The 19,790-nt window shown below is 55.5% G+C and overlaps 1 protein-coding gene across 1 annotated transcript in view; it reads left to right on the top strand.

The window, feature by feature from the left end:
* LOC116954538 (uncharacterized) overlaps nt 1–19,790 on the top strand; it is a 39,642-nt gene that overhangs the window by 7,403 nt on the left and 12,449 nt on the right. Inside the window, exons 2-8 of the mRNA XM_076052338.1 lie at nt 778–983; nt 8,704–8,865; nt 10,675–11,583; nt 11,846–12,510; nt 16,747–16,915; nt 18,268–18,398; nt 19,121–19,270. Coding sequence (XP_075908453.1) covers nt 836–983; nt 8,704–8,865; nt 10,675–11,583; nt 11,846–12,510; nt 16,747–16,915; nt 18,268–18,398; nt 19,121–19,270 — 2,334 coding nt within the window. The 5' untranslated portion in view covers nt 778–835. The remainder of the gene's footprint in view (nt 1–777; nt 984–8,703; nt 8,866–10,674; nt 11,584–11,845; nt 12,511–16,746; nt 16,916–18,267; nt 18,399–19,120; nt 19,271–19,790) is intronic.

Raw genomic sequence — 19,790 nt, 5'->3', positions numbered from 1 at the left:
GTCAACCCATGGCACCTGGGTCTATCAAGTGACCTGCCAGCGAGCCTCCAACACTTCATGGCCTAAAGGTGCACCTAGCCTGGCACAAGCACCATGGTGACATCACCACCGCTTATTTGACGAACGGGATGTTGTTGTTGGTGCCTACGTGTGAGCTCATTTGAGTGTGTGAGTGTTTGTGTGCGAGTTCTGCGTCAAGACATTGAATGTGAGAGACAGTGGGTTTGCATGTGTATGTATTAAGATGCATTGCGTTAGATTGAAGTGTGTGTGTGTAAACGTCGCCACGAGGGAGACAAAGGCGGCCGGGCGTGGTGCTGACCACACCACCGCCTTACATGCGCGCGCAGTGACGGCCTTAATAGGTGCTCGCTAACAGCACTTTCCGCACGGAGCCTGCGTGGGCTACACGGGCCACCTTTGTCTTTGCGTGACGGGTACCCCCCCTCTCCCCCCCTCCCACGTGACCTGCACAGCAATGGCCAGGCCCTCATGCAGCAGTGGATTGAACCTGACACTCCCGTGATCTTCCCCGTCTGGCTGCTGCTGCTGTTCTCAGCCTGTGGCCTCGGTTGCGATGGGAAGCGAATGGCGAAACGCGGCGGGGCAACGGCCACGACCCCGTGACCTCCCCGTCAGTGCATTCGTGCACAAGCAGAAAATTTATACCGGAGAAATCCGATGGGCTATGAAGCTCTTTCTCGCGCGTGCCCAGTAACAACGTCTCTGAGCCGTGACCTCTTCACCCCCCTCCCCCTCCTCCTCCGCCCCCCCCAGCCCCCCCCCCGATGTAAAACAAACTCTGACAGCTTCCCGGACATTCCCCACGTGCGAGATGTCGCGCTGCTTTGTGGGACTGCTCTGGGCGCTGCTCTCCGCCGGCTCCTGCCTCGGAGCGGACCGACTCTCATGCCCGACGTTCCGGAGGGTGACCAACCAGGGTGCAGCGGGAACCGTGCAAGTCCTCGCCAGGCCCGTGCCAGGTGTGCCACCGTCCATGCTCAGCCCTCCTCAGCCTCCTCATCCTCCTCAGCCTCCTCATCCTCCTCAGCCTCCTCATCCTCCTCAGCCTATTAATCATCCTAATCCTCCTCATCCTATTAATCATCCTAATCCTCCTCATCCTATTAATCATCCTAATCCTCCTCAGCCTCCTCATGCTCCTCATCCTATTAATCATCCTAATCCTTCTCATCCTATTAATCATCCTAATCCTCCTCAGCCTCCTCATGCTCCTCATCCTATTAATCATCCTTATCCTTCTCATCCTATTAATCATCCTAATCCTCCTCATCCTCCTCATCCTATTCATCCTCCTCATCCTATTAATCATCCTAATCCTCCTCATCCTATTAATCATTCTAATCCTCCTCAGCCCCCTCATCCTCCTCATCCTATTCATGCTCCTCAGCCTATTAATCATCCTAATCCTCCTCATCCTATTAATCATCCTAATCCTCCTCAGCCTCCTCATCCTCCGCGTTCTCCTCATATTAGATATTACTCCCCACCAACAGCCTGGTCACCAAAACGAACAAAATCATCTCTGATTCAACAGCATTAATTGATGAGATCAAACAGTTCTCGTTGAAACCCTCTGCTGCCAGACCACCAAGATTATATGGCCTTCCAAAGATACACAAAGAAGATACACCCCTTCGTCCTATCGTCTCTACTATCTGCTCCCCCACCTACAAACTGGCACGTTTTCTTGCTGATATACTGCGACCTTTCACTGGAAAAACCACCTCTGTGGTACTAAATTCTACTCACCTGGTATCGACAATCAAAGGCATTTCCCTGTCCCCAAACGACCTGCTTGTCAGTTTTGATGTGGTGTCCTTGTTCACCAAAGTCCCGGTACCTGACACCATCGCTATCATTGAAGACCTGGTTCATCAAGGACTGCATACTGATGTACCCCCCCTGGTGAGACATTGCTTAACCAACACATACTTCACCTGGAATGGAACTTTCTACAAACAAACTGAGGGCACCCCAATGGGCTCCCCCCTATCTCCGGTTGTAGCCAACGTATTCATGGAAAAATTTGAAACTGACGCCATCCAGACTGCCACTCTACGCCCGACCTTATGGAAGAGGTACGTTGATGACACCTTTGTCATCTGGCCACATGGCCAGCCTGCTCTAGACCAATTCCGCGACCACATCAATTCCATACACCCAGCCATCAGATTTACCATGGAGGTCGAAAAAGATGGCAAACTACCCTTTTTGGATGTCTTAATTAAAAGGAGACATGATGGTTCAATGAGCCACTCTGTCTACAGGAAAGCTACCCATACAGATGCTTACTTGAAACCGGATTCCCACCACCATCCATCCCAGAAGAACTCCCTCATCAAGACTCTATACCATAGAGCCCAATGCATTTCCGACCAGGAACACATTACCAGTGAATTCAAGCACGTACACCAGGCTCTCAGGGCTAATGGCTACTCCGACTACACAATCCGCAAAGCCATCACTCCAGTCATGAAGAAGGATCCTCTTGTGGAGCCACTCAAAACCATCACCTTACCCCACATTGCAGGAGTCACTAAAAAGATCTCCAAAATCCTGAATAAACACAAGATCCAGGTCCGATTCAACACAGTACATAAAATCCGTGATTTAGTTCCATCTGTAAAAGATGCTGTTCCAGACATACAGTACCCGGGCGTTTACAAACTAAAGTGCCTCTGTGGTAGTAGCTACATTGGAGAAACCAAAAGACATATCTCGGACCGCATCCGCGAACATAAAGCAGACTTGAAACACGGTAGGACGAACTCCTCTGCCGTGGCAGATCACTGTTATAATTCAGTGGGCTCACATGACATTGACTTCTCCAAGACGGAGGTTCTTTGCAAACCAACCGGCTACCATGAGAGATTCGTTCATGAGGCCATTCACATATACAAGCACAGAGACAATTTCAACCGAGAAGATGGATTCAGGCTTAGTAACCACTGGAAAGATGTTTTAAATCATTTCTGTTCTTAATTAATTGTATTTTTACGATGACCTTCAGACCGCAGCTCTTTCGCCAGCATTGCCTCTTAATACCTCTCACACCACGGTTAATGGTATAGTTTTACAACATGGAGTATACTAGGGCCTCGCAGCTGTCTCTCTCCCCCTCCTCTGTTCCGACCATGGACGAACTCGTCCGTCTGAACGGGGCCCGTAGCTATCCGTGGTGCTGAAATTTGAGGCTTAAAGGCTGTGATCTGAACGTGGCTCTTTCACTCCAGCGCTGTCCTACCAGACAGTCTCGCCCCTTCACCTGATGAAGGCCGCTTGTGTTGTGGCCGAAACGTCGTGAGAATATTATTGTGTTATTTTATTTTATCAATTTATTATTTTATTCTCATTCTACGTGACTTTACCGAAATAACCAAAGAAGATTACTCATCCTATTCATCATCCTAAATCCGCATCCTATTAATCCTCCTCATCCTATTCATCCTCCTCATCTTACTCATCCTATTCATCCTTCTCAGCCTCATCCTCCTCATCCTATTAATCCTCCTCATCCTATTCATCCTTCTAATGCTACTCATCCTATTCATCCTCCTCATCCTATTCATCCTCCTCATTCTCCTCTCTTTCTCTCCCGCACGCACGTGGATTGCATAGAGCCAACCCTAAAACGATCGGGCTGTGACTTTAGGCGATAGCTCACCCAGCCTGAGAGTTGGACGTAGTCGCAGCATACAGTAGTCGTACGTTACGTACAGCTATTGTATGCTGCGATTTTTAGGGTGTTTAGATATATAAAAAGTTGTCAAACGATTTGTTTTTATTTACCTATGTAAATTTGGACACATTTATTCTATCTGGAGGTCACATCCATCGAACAGGAATTCGCTCCGCTTATTTCTTCACAACGAATTCTTTATTTATTCCACCCCCCCCCCCCCCCCCCCCACCGCCGTAACTACTTTCGCTCAGGCCGTGAACTTCAACGTAGAACGGGGAGGCCTAAACGGAAGGGAGGCGACGCGAACGAGCGAGGGCCTTCAAGGCCCGAATCGGCCCGTGGGGGGTTGACCCGTCCCTGGCCACCGGGTGGGCCCACACAAAGCACACTGGACTCTACGGGTTGCCAACGCCAACGCGAGGAGCCATTCCGGGGGGGAGACGTCTCAATTAAATTCGATTTTCTCCAAATATCCCCGACTCTTGGAACGAAACTAAATCTCTCCCCAATTGCTCTCAACGGTAACCGCCGCAGGCAGGCAGGCAGGGAGGGGGGGGGCCGGTCGACGCCAACTCCGGCCGAGACTCCGGTAACCTCGGCCAAAGCCCCGGAGAGGTTTCCGCGACCCTGGCATGAAGCGCCGCCGCTGGAGCACCCCGAGATTCCGTAAAAAGTCAATAAACAAAAGTAGGTTGTAAATAACGGGAGAGTGTTGGGGGGGGGCTAGGGGAGCAGCAATGCGGAGCCGCCTTGGGGGAAAGCCGAGCTTTTACAGAAATTGAGTCAGAATCAGCTTCGCGATGCTTTATTTATCCTGGAGGAATCGAGGGTCAGACCAGGTCCCCCATCCCCCCCCCCCGCCCACTGAAGTTGCCCCAAGGGTTTGTAGCGATTGGAGGTCGAGGTTCGACCCGGCCCGCTGGTGCAGCCGCCGCCGCTCCCTTCCTTCTGCCAGGTGCCCGCCAAACGGTCGCGAGCCGAGTTCGATTCCCCGGCTCGCGGGCCGCCAGCAGACAGCGGCGGTTGTCTGAACCGGCCGTGGGCCTCTCTTAGGTCGACTCAGACGAAAAATGAGTAGGTTGGCGTGGTGCCTAACAACAGCAAAAAAAACACAGAAAACACATCGCCACCAGGGAGACGAAAGGTGGCCGGGCGTGTTGATGGCCAACTTCTGCCGCTGTTGAGCCGGTGCTCGCTAACAGCAGCCAAGCAGCCTGTGTGGGCTATACGGGTGGGTGGCGGGGAAGCTTTGTCTTTGTGTGGGGAGTGGCGTTTCAGCGGCTCACTCAAATCACTGCACTCCGATGCTCCCCGCTGTGGAATTGAGGCGCAGATTTTGCCAGCGCCTCCCAGAGAGGGAGGGATGTCATAATTTACCGGTAGGACGTGGATTTTGTCCTCGGATGGCGGGCAGAATGATAGGACAGACGGACAGATTGATGGGCAATGTTTTCCAGAGCAATATAAACTAAAATATATATTTTTTATTGTAAAAGGTAAGGCCCACTGAGCCATGTCGATATTTTTTGAGAAGCGACCTGACCACCTATTTTACAGCTCAACACAAACGGCTTAACATCGCGTGGAATTTTACCACAGCCAAAAAGCTCTCAACGCGTTTGCTTGGTTCAACATTTTGGTGGGAAAAACCGGAGGGCCCGGATAGAAATCCACGCGAGCACGGGGGGAGACACGCAAACTCCAAATATACAACAGGCGTCAAGGTCGAGATTGAACCCATGTCCTACTGCATACCAGGCAAGGGAGCTCACATCACGCCGCCGTTAACAAAACAAGACACATCGGCACGTTTTCGCCATGTGTTTATCATCTTTCGTTTTTTCCTAACGGTGCAGCGGACCCAACAAAATGCTTCGGGGCGCCTTACGCGAAATAAATTAAAATAGACATCTCTGTACCAAAATTACCGTCGCGTACACAACGCTCATGGCCAACGCCACTTGTGTGCACCTGACAAAAGGGTGCCTCCGTTTAAAAAAAAAACTCACAAATTCGTTATGAGACCTCCTTTGCCAGTAACAAGATATAGTAATAGGTTTTTGTGCCAGTTAACAGGGTAAAACCTATTACTATACGCGGTTTTGTTGAAAGCGACGCTGGTGAGAGAGACAAAATAATAGGTCGCTTTTATTCATTGGGGATGGCTCTTTTTTAAGTAACAATTTCTTTTCGAATTTAACAAATCACTCCACCGAATGTTGCGTTGGCAGACTTTCAAGTATTTAAAAAAAAAAGTGGCTGCGTTTTGCGCAAGCGCTCCATGCCCCTGCGAATCCCAGCGTCACCCGAAGTTAGATTCCCGCTCACGGCCAACAAACATCGGTGACGATTATCTGAACCGGTCCTGGAGCCTCCCCTAGGCCGACTCAGCTTCAAATGAGCATCTGGTGCAATGTATAAGCATCGCCACTGGGGAGACAAAGGCGGCCGGGCGTGGTGCTGACCATCCACGCCCTCGTGTGCCGTGGTGATGTTTAGGTCCAGTGGTCCCTCGGTTAACGATATTAATTGGATTTTGATTTAAAGCTTTCGTGACTGCAGGGATTAATATTCTTGGTTCTTTCGGTAAAGTCACCACGTAGAAGGGAAACAATAAAACGATATTTATTATTTTAGCAGGGAAACAATAAAATAATATTATTATTATTTTACCGAAAGAATAAATAGTATTTTATTGTTTCCCTTCTACGTGACTTTACCGAAAGAACCAAGAATATGATAATAATTGGTTCCACGAAAACCACCGCACATTAAAATGATCGTCAATCTAATACAGGAAATGCACTTTAAAGGCTTAATTTGTTCCAAGGCGATCAATAGTTGAACCCTTTCACCCTAAACGCATAGTTTACAATATTTAAACACGCAATTTTAATAAATAAATGTTATGAGAACATATTAAAGCATTGATATTAATAGAAACATGGATATATAAGGAATACATTGGGACCGTCCATAACTGACGTCACGCGATTTTTGACCCCTCCCCCCCCCTCGTCACACGGCGCCACAAAAAGTCAGACCCCCCCTCAAATATGACGTCACAAAGCTCTGCCCCCCCCCCAAAAAAAATATAAAACATGCTTCAAATCGCTTTAAACTATTGTCATTGTAGTGCGTATTTAATGTGGCGCTGCACTCTGATGTTGTAGGAGAACACATTTATTAAAATGTCTATTTAATTAAGTAGAACGTGTTGTCTATATTTATTTAAAGTTGCGCATTTTGATGTGACGTCACATTTCTCAACCCCCCCCTCCCCTCGTCACACATCGTCACAAATGTCTGACGTCATTTATGGACGGCCCCTTAATGCAGACATGATTCTGTTTGGTGTTCTAACATCTTAACACAAACTGTTTCATTGCCAGCAAGGGTTAAACCAATTGTCATACGAAGGAGCACTTTACCTCATTTGATGCTGAGTCGACCTAGGGGAGGCCCAGGAGCGGTCCAGATAATCGCCGCTGGTGTTGGTGGCCCTGAGCGGGAATCAAACTCATACGCAAAGACAAAGGTCCCCCCGTGTAGCCTACACAGACTGTAGGGGCAAGTGCTGTTAGCGAGCAGCACCTATGAAGGCCGGCACGGCACACACGAGGGGGTGGGTGGCCAGCACCACGCCCGGCCGCCTTTGTCTCCCTAATAGCCACATGTACACACTGCACCAGATACTCATTTGAGGCCGAGTCGACCTAGTGGCGGGGGGGGGCCGGTTCAGATAATCGTCACCGGTGCGGGGAATCTTAACTCGGTTGGCAGGGTTCGTAGCGCCACTGCTCGTCGACACAAAGGCGTGCGTAGCCGCCGCTGTAAAACTCGCTCGGGTAACCCCTCGAAGCAAATTCCCCCACCCTCCCCCTCTCCCCACCCGCGCGCGTACTCGCAGCCTCTCAATATTTAATCGCAGCCGCCGCTTATTGACAGACTGCCGGAGTGCTCCGTCACCCAGCGGGAAGCTTCCACCCCCTCTCCCCACCGTCCCCCGTCATAGATTCCTAGCCACCACCCCCCTCCTCCCCGTCGCCACCGCGGGTTTATCGACCCAGCTTGCCAAAAGCCCCCCACGGCCAAGAGAGCCCCCCCCCCCCTCTCCACCCCTGTGCTTTAACTCGGACCGTGGAAGCAGCGCGTCGGATCCTGCGAGCTCAGCGGATAACGGTGAGCGCTTGCAGTGAGCCAGGGGATGTTAACTACCTCGCCCGGTATGCAGGAGGTCGCGGGTTCGATCCTGACCCGGTGATGCCTGTTGTATACAGGGACTCACTCCACTACTTACGAGCGAGTTAGGTTTCCAGAGTTACGTTCGTAAGTCGATTTGTTCGTAAGTCCAACTTTACTCCCGTCGATTTGAGACACGTACGGCGTGTACACTAAACACGGGGAATGCTTTTAAGAGTTGTACAATCTCCTGTAGATGCCACCGGTTCTTCGCGCGGCGGTTGAACTTACGACACTCGGTCCGAACAGACAACCCAACATACGGACAGGTTTGTTCGTATCTCTGAAAGTTCGCAAGTCGAATGTTCTTAAGTAGAGGAGTCCCTGTATTTGGAGTTCGCGTGTCTCCCTCTCCCCGTGGTCGTGCGGATTTTTCTCGGGGTCCTCCGGTTTCTCCATTCCGCATTCAGAATCAACGTCGCGCGTTCAGAGTATTTGGTTGCTGTAAATATTCACGTGATGGGCCAGTTCGTTGAGCTGTCATTTGTGGGCCAGTTCGCTTCTGAAAAAATATCAATATAGCTCAGTTGGGGGCCTTACCTGCTAAAATTCTAAAATCGTTTTTTTCGCAGTTTTTAGTTTAACAGTCTCACAATCGGCTTCTTGTCCGGGGTATACGTCGTTGGTCGCGTGGGTATAATGTAAACGAAAATTTTTTTATTTACGCGAGAACCGAAATTAGACCCCGTTGTTGTTGTTGTTGTTGTTCTCGAACCTCACCCCACCCACCACCAACCCTCACCCGCCCCCGCAAGGCCATCACCTGTCGGTCTGCCGTCCGCGCGCCCTCTCCTGCTGCTCGCGCTCCGTGGAGGCCCAGCTGGGCCCGGCCGCCCGGCTGGACCTGCAGCGCCTGGTGGAGGAGACCAGCCACTTCCCGCTGGCCGCCTTTGAGTCGCAGTACGGCAAGATGGACGGTAACGCGCCTTGCAGCGCGCGGCACGGTTTGGCCGCTTGGCACGGTTGGCCGCTTGGCACGGTTGGCCGCTTGGCACGGTTTGGCCGCTTGGCACGGTTGGCCGCTTGGCACGGTTGGCCGCTTGGCACGGTTGGCCGCTTGGCACGGTTGGCCGCTTGGCACGGTTTGGCCGCTTGGCACGGTTGGCCGCTTGGCACGGTTGGCCGCTTGGCACGGTTTGGCCGCTTGGCACGGTTGGCCGCTTGGCACGGTTGGCCGCTTGGCACGGTTGGCCGCTTGGCACGGTTGGCCGCTTGGCACGGTTTGGCCGCTTGGCACGGTTGGCCGCTTGGCACGGTTGGCCGCTTGGCATGGTTTGGCCGCTTGGCACGGTTGGCCGCTTGGCACGGTTGGCCGCTTGGCACGGTTTGGCCGCTTGGCACGGTTGGCCGCTTGGCACGGTTGGCCACTTGGCACGGTTGGCCGCTTGGCACGGTTGGCCGCTTGGCACGGTTGACCACTTGGCACGGTTGGCCACTTGGCACGGTTGGCCGCTTGGCACGGTTGGCCACTTGGCACGGTTGGCCGCTTGGCACGGTTGGCCGCTTGGCACGGTTGGCCGCTTGGCACGGTTGGCCACTTGGCACGGTTGGCCACTTGGCACGCTGCTGCTGCTGCTGTTGTTGATCTCATTTTGCACCACCATACGAACCGACCCCGCTAATCAGAGGTGCAGGGGGAAGGACATTAAACTATAGGTCTCTGCATGAGTCTGTGGGTCTCTGCGTGAGTATGTGGGTCTCTGCGTGAGTCTGTGGGTCTCTGTGTGACTCTATGGGTCTCTGTGTGACTCTATGGGTCTCTGTGTGAGTCTATGGGTCTCTGTGTGACTCTATGGGTCTCTGTGTGACTCTATGGGTCTCTGTGTGACTCTGTGGGTCTCTGTGTGACTCTATGGGTCTCTGTGTGACTCTGTGGGTCTCTGTGTGACTCTATGGGTCTCTGTGTGACTCTATGGGTCTCTGTGTGACTCTGTGGGTCTTTGTGTGACTCTATGGGTCTCTGTGTGACTCTATGGGTCTCTGTGTGACTCTATGGGTCTCTGTGTGAGTCTATGAGTCTCTGTGTGACTCTATGGGTCTCTGTGTGACTCTATGGGTCTCTGTGTGACTCTATGGGTCTCTGTGTGACTCTATGGGTCTCTGTGTGACTCTATGGGTCTCTGTGTGAGTCTATGGGTCTCTATGTGAGTCTATGGGTCTCTGTGTGACTCTGTGGGTCTCTGTGTGACTCTATGGGTCTCTGTGTGACTCTATGGGTCTCTGTGTGACTCTATGGGTCTCTGTGTGAGTCTATGAGTCTCTGTGTGACTCTATGGGTCTCTGTGTGACTCTATGGGTCTCTGTGTGACTCTATGGGTCTCTGTGTGACTCTATGGGTCTCTGTGTGACTCTATGGGTCTCTGTGTGAGTCTATGGGTCTCTGTGTGAGTCTATGGGTCTCTGTGTGACTCTATGGGTCTCTGTGTGACTCTATGGGTCTCTGTGTGACTCTATGGGTCTCTGTGTGAGTCTATGGGTCTCTGTGTGAGTCTATGGTTCTCTGTGTGACTCTATGGGTCTCTGTGTGACTCTATGGGTCTCTGTGTGAGTCTACGGGTCTCTGTGTGTGTCTATGGGTCTCTGTGTGACTCTATGGGTCTCTGTGTCCGTATGCTATCCGCGCGCCCTCTCCTGCTGCACGAAAGAATTTCAAAAACACGCCCAGATTAACACGACTGTTTATTATCATCTCTCTCTTCTGTCCTACCCCCCCCCACCCCCGCTAGACTACATGGGCGACCTGCTGCGGCGTGCCGAGGCGTCTCTGCACGACATGTTCGTGCGCTCCTACGGCGTCATCTACACCCAGAACGCCGACCTCTTCCTCTGGCTCTTCTCCCAGCTGCGGCAGTACGCCGGCGTCAGGGCCCCTCCCCCAGCCCCCCCCCGGCCCCCCCACCACCGCCGCCCCCCCCCCGGCGGGCCCCCCCCCGCGTCCCGGCGGTCTCGGCGCGGATCGGACGCCGACGTCGACGCCGGCGATCGTCGGCGGAAGGGCGCGGTGCCGCTCGCCGACCGGGGAGGAAGATCTCCCGGAGGCCGGGCGGACGGAGCGGGGGCACGCCGTGGGGAGGAGGGGTCGCGGCGGGCGGACGACGGTGGACGGCCGGACCCGGCGCCGGACGGGAAGACGACGACGAGGAGGAGGAGGAGGAGGAGGAGGGAGGCCCCCGCCGTCCACCCACGTGGTGGCGGCCGCCGCACGACGGTCGGCGGGTCGGAGGGGACGCTGGGAGAGGGGACAGCTGGCGCGGCGCCGAGCGGCGCGTGGGCAACGGTCGCCCTACAGACGTCACCACGTGAGACGTCATCACATGAGACGTCGTCACGTGAGACGTCACCACGTGAGACGTCATCACGTGAGACGTCACCACGTGAGACGTCATCACGTGAGACGTCATCACGTGAGACGTCATCACGTGACCCGTCGCCACGGGAGACGTCATCACGTGACCCGTCGCCACGGGAGACGTCACCACGGGAGACGTCACCACGGGAGATGTCGTCACGTGAGACGTCATCACGTGAGACGTCATCACGTGAGACGTCATCACGTGACCCGTCACCACGTGAGACGTCACCACAGGAGCCGTCGCCACGGGAGACGTCGCCACGCAGTGTGGTCCAGGATGCACGTGAGTGAATTGTATCGGGGAGCGGCGGTGCAGAGGTTAGCGCGCCGTGCAAACAAACCCATTGACCCGAGAACAATCCCCGCTCATGGCCACGATTATTTGAACCGGTCCTGGGCCTCCCCTAGGTCGACTCAGGCTTACTCTTATCGATGGTTGTGCTCGCAAATGGCACTTCCCCCCGACCGTCTATACTGGCTGTCCGATGTTCTCATCGCAGTATCGGCACTGAGAGGTTTCTCTTTCCTGCGTGGTTCTGTTTCAGGCATCCAAGCACCAATTATCATCTCCTTATCATCATCACCACCACCATCAGAATCTTCGTCATCATTTTCTTCATCCGCATCACCACCACCAGCACCACCTTCATCATCATCCTCATTATCATTATCATCATCCTTGTCATTATCACTGCGACCATCAGCATCTACTTCATCACTCTCATCATTACCATCATCATTCTTATCGCCACCACCACCATCATCATCTTCTTCATCATCCTCACCATTACCACCATCACCATCATTCTTATCACCACCACCACCACCATCATCATCTTCATCATCCTCACCCTCACCATTACCACCACCACCATCGTCATCCTCGTCATCGTCCCACTCGTTGACCCCATCGTCGCTCTTCTCACCGCCGTCGTCATCATCGTCCCGCGCGGCCGCCGCCGTCGACCTGGGCGAGGTGATGTCGGAGTTCTGGTCCCAGCTGCTCGAGCGAATGCTGCAGCTGCTCAACCCCCAGTACCGCTTCTCGGACGGCGACCTCGAGTGCGCCGTGAAGCTCGCCGAGAGCCTGCGGCCCTTCGGCGCCGCGCCCCGCAAGCTCCTGGCGCAGCTGGGCCGGGCGGCGCTCGCCGCGCGCTCGCTCACGCGTGGCCTGCGGCTCGCGGCCGGCGTCGCCAACGCCACGCGCACGGTCAGGGGCTGTGTGCGTGTGTGTCTGTGTGTCTGTGTGTCTGTGTGTCCGTGTGTGTGTGTGTCTGTGTGTGTGTGTCCGTGTGTGTGTGTGTGTGTCTGTGTGTTTGTCCGTGTGTGACCTGGTCAAGGCCTATGATGCCATCAGAAGGCCTGGGCTCTGGGTTCATCTTCGTGCTTTTGGAGTACCTGACCCTCTGCTCACGATCATTAAGGACCTTCATGATGGCGAGCGGGCCCGGGTAAAACTACGTGGCCGGGAGTCGGAGCCATTCCCTGTACACCTCAGGGTGCGACAGGGATGTCCTCTGGCTCCCACATTATTTAACATCTATTTTGACCACGTAGTTCGTGAAGCCTTCAATAGCTGTACCGGGGGAATCTCCATATGGTACAGATATAATGGGAGGCTGATCGATGCCCGGGTGCGGTCAAGGGATGGCTCCCTATTGCTCAACCACGTTATGTATGCTGATGATTTGGTAATAGCTGCTCATTCAGAGGACGAGTTGGAGATGCTGCTGCTGAGACTGGAGCGTGCCACTAAGAGATGGGGCCTTACCATCAGCCCCACCAAAACTAAGCACCTGCCTGGGTATTTTGTACCATCGGACACTCCACCCCCACAACTCCCAATCGGTGATGGGGCAGTTGTGGAGAGAGTGGAGAGTTTCCCATACCTGGGTAGTATGCTTATGACTGGCTCCAGTTTAACAGCAGAGGTCTCACTCCGAATCAGTCGAGCGGCAATATCTTTTCATCGGTTGCGTAACGCTGTGTGGAAGCTACCTGGTCTGTCGCTCCGCACTAAGCTTCAGGTCTTCTCGGCCACGGTCATTCCCTCCCTTCTCTACGCTTGCGAAACGTGGACCCCGCTAAGTGAACATCTTCGCCAGTTAGAAACATTTAGGCTGGCCTGCCTACGATCCATCCTGGGTTTAACCAGACTGGATTGTGTGAGGAGCTCACAAATCCTTGAAAGATCTGGGCAAGGTCCCATCGGTGAGCTCCTCCGGCAGGCAAGGCTGCGTTGGCTGGGTCGTGTAGCCCGCATGCCCAGCCACCGCATGCCGAAACAGCTTTTGTTCGGCCGGATCGAGGGGGCTAAGCGGGCGCGGCACAGGCTAGAGAAGAGATGGAGTGATGTGGTACAGGAGGACCTGGAGCTGAGTGGACTTGCCGATGACTGGTACCAGCGGTGTCAAGATCGGCCTCTGTGGAGGAGGCTCTTGAAGGACGCTGCTACTGGGCAGTTGGAGGCAGTCGCCCTCCAACAACAACGGAGGGTCGAGGAGCGACGCTCAGAACAACGAGCGGAGCGCCGGGTGGCTGAAGCACAGCGGGTTGGCACAGTAGGGGGCACAGGTGGTGCATCAGCCAGTCATCTCAGTCAGTCGACCCGTGGCACCTGGGTCTGCCCCGTGACCTCCTGCCAGCGGGCGTTCGACACTTCACGTGGCCTCAGGGTGCACATGGCCTGGCACAAGCGTCGTGGTGACGTCACCGCCACTTAGTGGTGAATGGCGGTTGTTGTGGCCGTGCGCGTGTTTCCCTGTGTGTGTCCGTGTGTGTGTGTCCGTGTGTGTGTGTGTCCATGTGTGTGTGTGTCCGTGTGTCTGTATGTTTGTCCGTGCGTGTGTGTCCGCGCTATGAACCTGGCAACCCGGGTTCGATTCCCGCTCACGGCCAACACCAGTGACGATTATCTGAACCGGTCGCGGGCCTCCCCTAGGTCGACTCAGCCTCAAATGAGTACCTGGTGCGGTGTGTAAACATTGCCACTAGGGAGACAAAGGCGGTCGGGCGTGGTGCTGGCCACCCACCCCCTCGTGTACCGTTCCGGCCTTCATAGGTGCTCGCTAACAGCACTTGTCCCTACAGTCTGTTAAGGCTATATGGGGGATCTTTTGTGTCCGTGCGTGTGTGTCCGTGTGTGTGTGTCTGTGTGTGTCTGAGTGTCTTTTCATCGGTTGCTCACGATCATTAAGGACCTTCCTGATGGTGAGCGGGCCCGGGTAAAACTACGTGGCCGGGAGTCGGAGCCATTCCCTGTACACCTTGGGGTGCGACAGGGATGTCCTCTGGCTCCCACATTATTTAACATCTATTTTGACCACGTAGTTCGTGAAGCCTTCAATAGCTGTACCGGGGGAATTTCCATCTGGTACAGATATAATGGGAGGCTGGTCGATGCCGGGTGCGGTCAAGGGATGGCTCCCTATTGCTCAACCACGTTATGTATGCTGATGATTTAGTTATAGCTGCTCATTCAGACGAGGAGTTGGAGGCGGTGCTGCTGAGACTGGAGCGTGCCACTAAGAGATGGGGCCTTACCATCAGCCCCACCAAAACTAAGCACCTGCCTGGGTATTTTGTACCATCGGACACTCCAACCCCACAACTCCCAATCGGTGATGGGGCAGTTGTGGAGAGAGTGGAGAGTTTCCCATACCTGGGCAGTGTGCTCATGAGCAGCTCTGGTTTGACAGCAGAGGTCTCACTCCGAATCAGTCGAGCGAGATTATCTTTTCATCGGTTGCGTAACGCTGTGTGGAAGCTACCTGGTCTGTCGCTTCGCATGAAGCTTCAGGTCTTTTTGGCCACAGTCATGCCCTCCCTTCTCTACGCTTGTGAAACGTGGACCCCACTAAGTGAACATCTTTGCTGGTTAGAAACATTTAGGCTGGCCTGCCTACGATCCATCAAGGGTTTAACCAGGCTGGATTGTGTGAGGAGCTCACAAATCCTTGAAAGATGTAGACAAAGTCCCATCGGTGAGCTCCTCGGGATGGCAAGGCTGTGTTGGCTGGGCCATGTAGTCCGCATGCCCAGCCACCGCATACCTAAACAGCTTTTGTTTGGCCGGATCGAGGGGGCTAAACGGGCGCGGCACGGGCTAGAGAAGAGATGGAGTGACGTGGTACAGGAGGATGTGGAGCTGAGTGGACTTGCCGATGACTGGTACCAGCGGTGTCAAGATCGGCCTCTGTGGAGGAGGCTCATGAAGGACGCTGCTGGGCAGTTGGAGGCAGTCGCCCTCCAACAACAACGGAGGTCGGAGGAGCGACGCTCACAACAACGAGCGGAGCGCCGGGTGGCTAAAGCACAGCAGGTTGGCACAGTAGGGGGCACAGGTGGTGCACCAGCCAGTCATCTCAGTCATCTCAGTCAGTCGACCCGTGGCACTTGGGTCTGCCCCGTGACCTCCTGCCAGCGGGCGTTCGACACTTCACGTGGCCTCAAGGTGCACATAGCCTGGCACCAGCGCCGTGGTGACATCACCGCCACTTAGTGGCGAATGGCGGTTGTTGTTGTTGTGTATGTGTGTGTATGTGTGTGCTACGAACCCGGCAACCCGAGTTCGACAATTATCTGAACCGGTCATGGGCCTCCCCTAGATCGACTCAGCTTCAAATGAATACCTAGTGCGGTGTGTGAAAACATCGTCACTGGAGATACAAAGGCGGCCGGACGTGATTCTGGCCACCCACCCCCTCGTACTGACCTGGCCTTCATCGGTGCTACTCGCGAAACAGCACTTGCCCCAACAGTCTATACAGGACACACAGGGGACCTTTATCTCTCTGCGTCTTGGTGTATACCGAGTGTGACCTCCATGGTAACCAGGCGTATGGTGGAGAGGTCACGAACCCCTCGCTCCGCTACGGCTCCCCCGTTGGACACAGCGGTGGGCACAGCGGTGGACACACGCTCTGTGCTGAGTACACACTCCCCACTCCTCCCCCCCCCCACATCTCCTCCCCACTCCTCCCCACGTCTCCTACACACTCTTCCACCCACCCCCCCACATCTCCTCCCTACTCCCCCCCCACATCTCCTCCCACTCCTCCCCACGTCTGCCCCCCCCCCACGTCTCCTCCCCGCTCCTCCCCCCTCCCCACATCTCCCCCCCCCCCACATCTCCTCCCCACTCCCCCCCCCCACATCTCCTCCCCACTCCCCCCCCCACGTCTCCTCCCCACTCCTCCCCCCACTCCCCCCCCACATCTCCTCCCCACTCCCCCCCCACATCTCCTCCCCACTCCCCCCCCCCACATCTCCTCCCCACTCCCCCCCCCACATCTCCTCCCCACTCCCCACCCCCACGTCCCCTCCCCACTCCCCCCCCCACGTCTCCTCCCTACTCCCCTCCCCACTCCTCCCCCACGTCTCCCCCCCCCCCACATCTCCCCCCCACCCCCCCCCCCACCCCGCCGCGTCTCTCCCTGCCGTGCAGGTGCCCCTGTCGGCCGAGTGCGTGCGCTCCCTGGTGCGCTTGTGGTACTGCCCGCTCTGCGGTGGTGGCGGTGCCGCGCCGCCGCCCTGCCACGCGTACTGCCTCAACGTGCTCAAGGGCTGCCTGCCGCACGCCGCCGACATGGACGCAGCCTGGAACAGCTTCGTGGGTGCGCCACGCGGGCCCGCCCAGCGCTTCGTTCCGCTGATTCCGTTCCGCTGATTTCGTTACGCTGATTTCGTTACGCTGATTTCGTTACGCTGATTTCGTTCCGCTGATTTCGTTCCGCTGATTTCGTTACGCTGATTTCGTTCCGCTGATTTCGTTCCGCTGATTTCGTTCCCCCCTGAGTCATTCCGCCGGGTCATTCCCCGAGTCGTTCACACCGAATCATTCCACTGATTCAGTAACACGGAATCGTCCTCCCGATTAATTCAACTGGTTGCTTCTCTGATTAATTCCACTGATTCGTTCCGCTGATTCATTCCACTGATTCGTTCCACTGATTCACTCCCCCGATTCATTCCACTGAATCATTCCACCGATTCAGTAACACGGAATCGTCCTCCCGATTAATTCAACTGGTTGCTTCTCTGATTAATTCCACTGATTCGTTTTGCTGATTCATTCCACTGATTCGTTCCACTGATTCACTTCCCCGATTCATTCCACTGAATAATTCCACCGATTCGTAACACGGAATCGTCCTCCCGATTAATTCAACTGGTTGCTTCTCTGATTAATTCCACTGATTCGTTTTGCTGATTCATTCCACTGATTCGTTCCACTGATTCACTCCCCCGATTCATTGCAATGAATCATTCTCCCGATTCATTCCACTGGTTTCTTCCCCGATGCATTCTACTGATTCATTGCACTGATTAATTCCCCCGATTAATTCTGCCGAATCGTTCTCCCGATTAATTCCTCCTGTGCCTTCTCCGATTAATTCCACTGAATCATTCCACTGATTCATTTGACTGATTCATTCCGCCGATTCTCCCCCCCCCCCCCCCGATTCATTTCCCCCCCGATCCATTGCACTGATTTGAATCACCTTGCTACGTAAACTTGCAGGAACGACCTCGCGGGGGGGGGGGGCGCCTCAGCCGATTGTCCTGCAAACTGCCGCCATGACGATGACGATGATGATGACGACAATGATGGTGATGATGATGACAACGATGATGACAATGATGACGACAATGATGACGATGATGACGACGATGACGACGACGATGACGACGATGACGACGACGACGATCACGACGACGATGATGACGATGATGACGACGACGATCACGACGATGACGATCCGCTCCGGTGGCGGAGTCACCGCGCTCCGGCGCGGCGCGGGGGCTCGTCCACAACCACGCCTCCCAGCCGGCACTCGCGGCTCGCCCGTTCCTCCGAACGTTCACGCCGCGCGGCATCAGCCGGGACGCCTTCTTGCCCGGCCGCGGGCTCGTCGGCCGAGAGCGCGCTAACCGCTGCGCCGCCGTTCCCCGCCCCACCACGCAGACGCGATGCTGCAGCTGACGGAGCGACTGGAGGGTCCCTTCAACGTGGAGACGGTCCTGGCTCCGATCGACGTGAGGATCTCGGACGCGATCATGCACCTCCAGGAGAACAGCGTCCAGGTGTCCACGCAGGTGAAGCGCAAATGACGGCGGCGGCGGCGGCGGCGGCGGCGACGATCCGTTCACGGGGCGACACTCGAAAGAATTCGGCCGCTTGACGCGCCGTGTCCACGCCGCGGCACGCGGAACGCTGCGGTACAGTGGAGCACGTGGAACGATGCAGCGCGCGGTACAGTGATGCGGTACGTGTAACGGTGCAGTACGTGTAATGGTGCAGTACGTGGAATGATGCGGTACGTGTAACGGTGAGGTACGTGTAATGGTGCGGTACGTGTAATGGTGCAGCACGCGGTACAGTGATGCGGTACGTGTAATGGTGCAGTACGTGGAATGATGCGGTACGTGTAATGGTGCGGTACGTGTAATGGTGCGGTACGTGTAATGGTGCAGCGCGCGGTACAGTGATGCGGTACGTGTAATGGTGCAGTACGTGGAATGATGCGGTACGTGTAACAGTGCGGTACACGGAATGATGCGGTACGTGGCGCGATGATGCAGTGCTCAGAACGATGACGCAGCACGTGGAATTGTGCGGCGCGCTTAACGATGATGCAGCACGCGGAACGGCGCCATAACGCGCCGGGGCTTCACCGCGTCACGGCCAACTCATCCACCGCTGCGTCACTCGCGGGCGGCAGTGTCTCCTGCTGCTGCTGCTGATCCCGCGGACGCCTTCAACCAGGGCCTTCGTCGCTCTGCGTACTCTCCCAGTAACCGCCGTGCCGCGCCCCCAGATCTTCGCGGAGTGCGGGATCCCCAAGCCCGGCAGGGCGCACCAGGCCGGCAACGGGGCGGCGCCGTCCGGCTACGGTGGCAGGGGGAGGGTCGGCCAGAGCCGCCCGTCGGCTCCCACCGCCTCGCCCAGCACCACCATCGTCCACCTGGTGAGGTCCCCCACCCCCGGTGTTCAGGTCGCGGTCGTTCAAGTCCACCCCCCCCCCCTTCCCGTGGGTGGAGTCGTTTAAATTGGTGTCGTTCAGGTCCCCCCCCCCTCCCCTGAGGGTGGAGTCGTTCAGGTCCCCGCCCTGAGGATGGAGTCGTTCAGGTCCCCCCCCCCTCCCCTGTGGGTGGAGTCGTTCAGGTCGGGGTCGTTCAAGTCCCCCCCCCCCCAGCGGCCTCTAGTTGAGATGGAGGTCGACTCGTGATCGGCCCGCGAGTGACGCAGCGGTGGATGAGTTGGCCGTGACGCGGTGAAGCCCCTGCGCGTTATGGCGCCGTTCCGCGTACTGCATCATCGTTAAGCGCGCTGCACAATTCCACGGACTGCATCATCATTCCACGTACTGCATCGTTCTGAGCGCTGCATCATCATTCCACGTAGTGCATCGTTCCGCGTACTGCGGTGCGAGAGGCTTTGGGTTTCGGGGGCCACCAGCTCGACACGGAGACAGGCCACGCAGACCG

Source organism: Petromyzon marinus, chromosome 55, assembly GCF_048934315.1.
Source record: "Petromyzon marinus isolate PM22_M1 ecotype Great Lakes invasive population chromosome 55, UKy_Petmar_22M1.pri1.0, whole genome shotgun sequence".
Lineage (NCBI taxonomy): Eukaryota > Metazoa > Chordata > Hyperoartia > Petromyzontiformes > Petromyzontidae > Petromyzon > Petromyzon marinus.
Note: the sequence above shows the minus strand (reverse complement) of the source record. Positions and strands in the feature narration are given on the sequence as shown.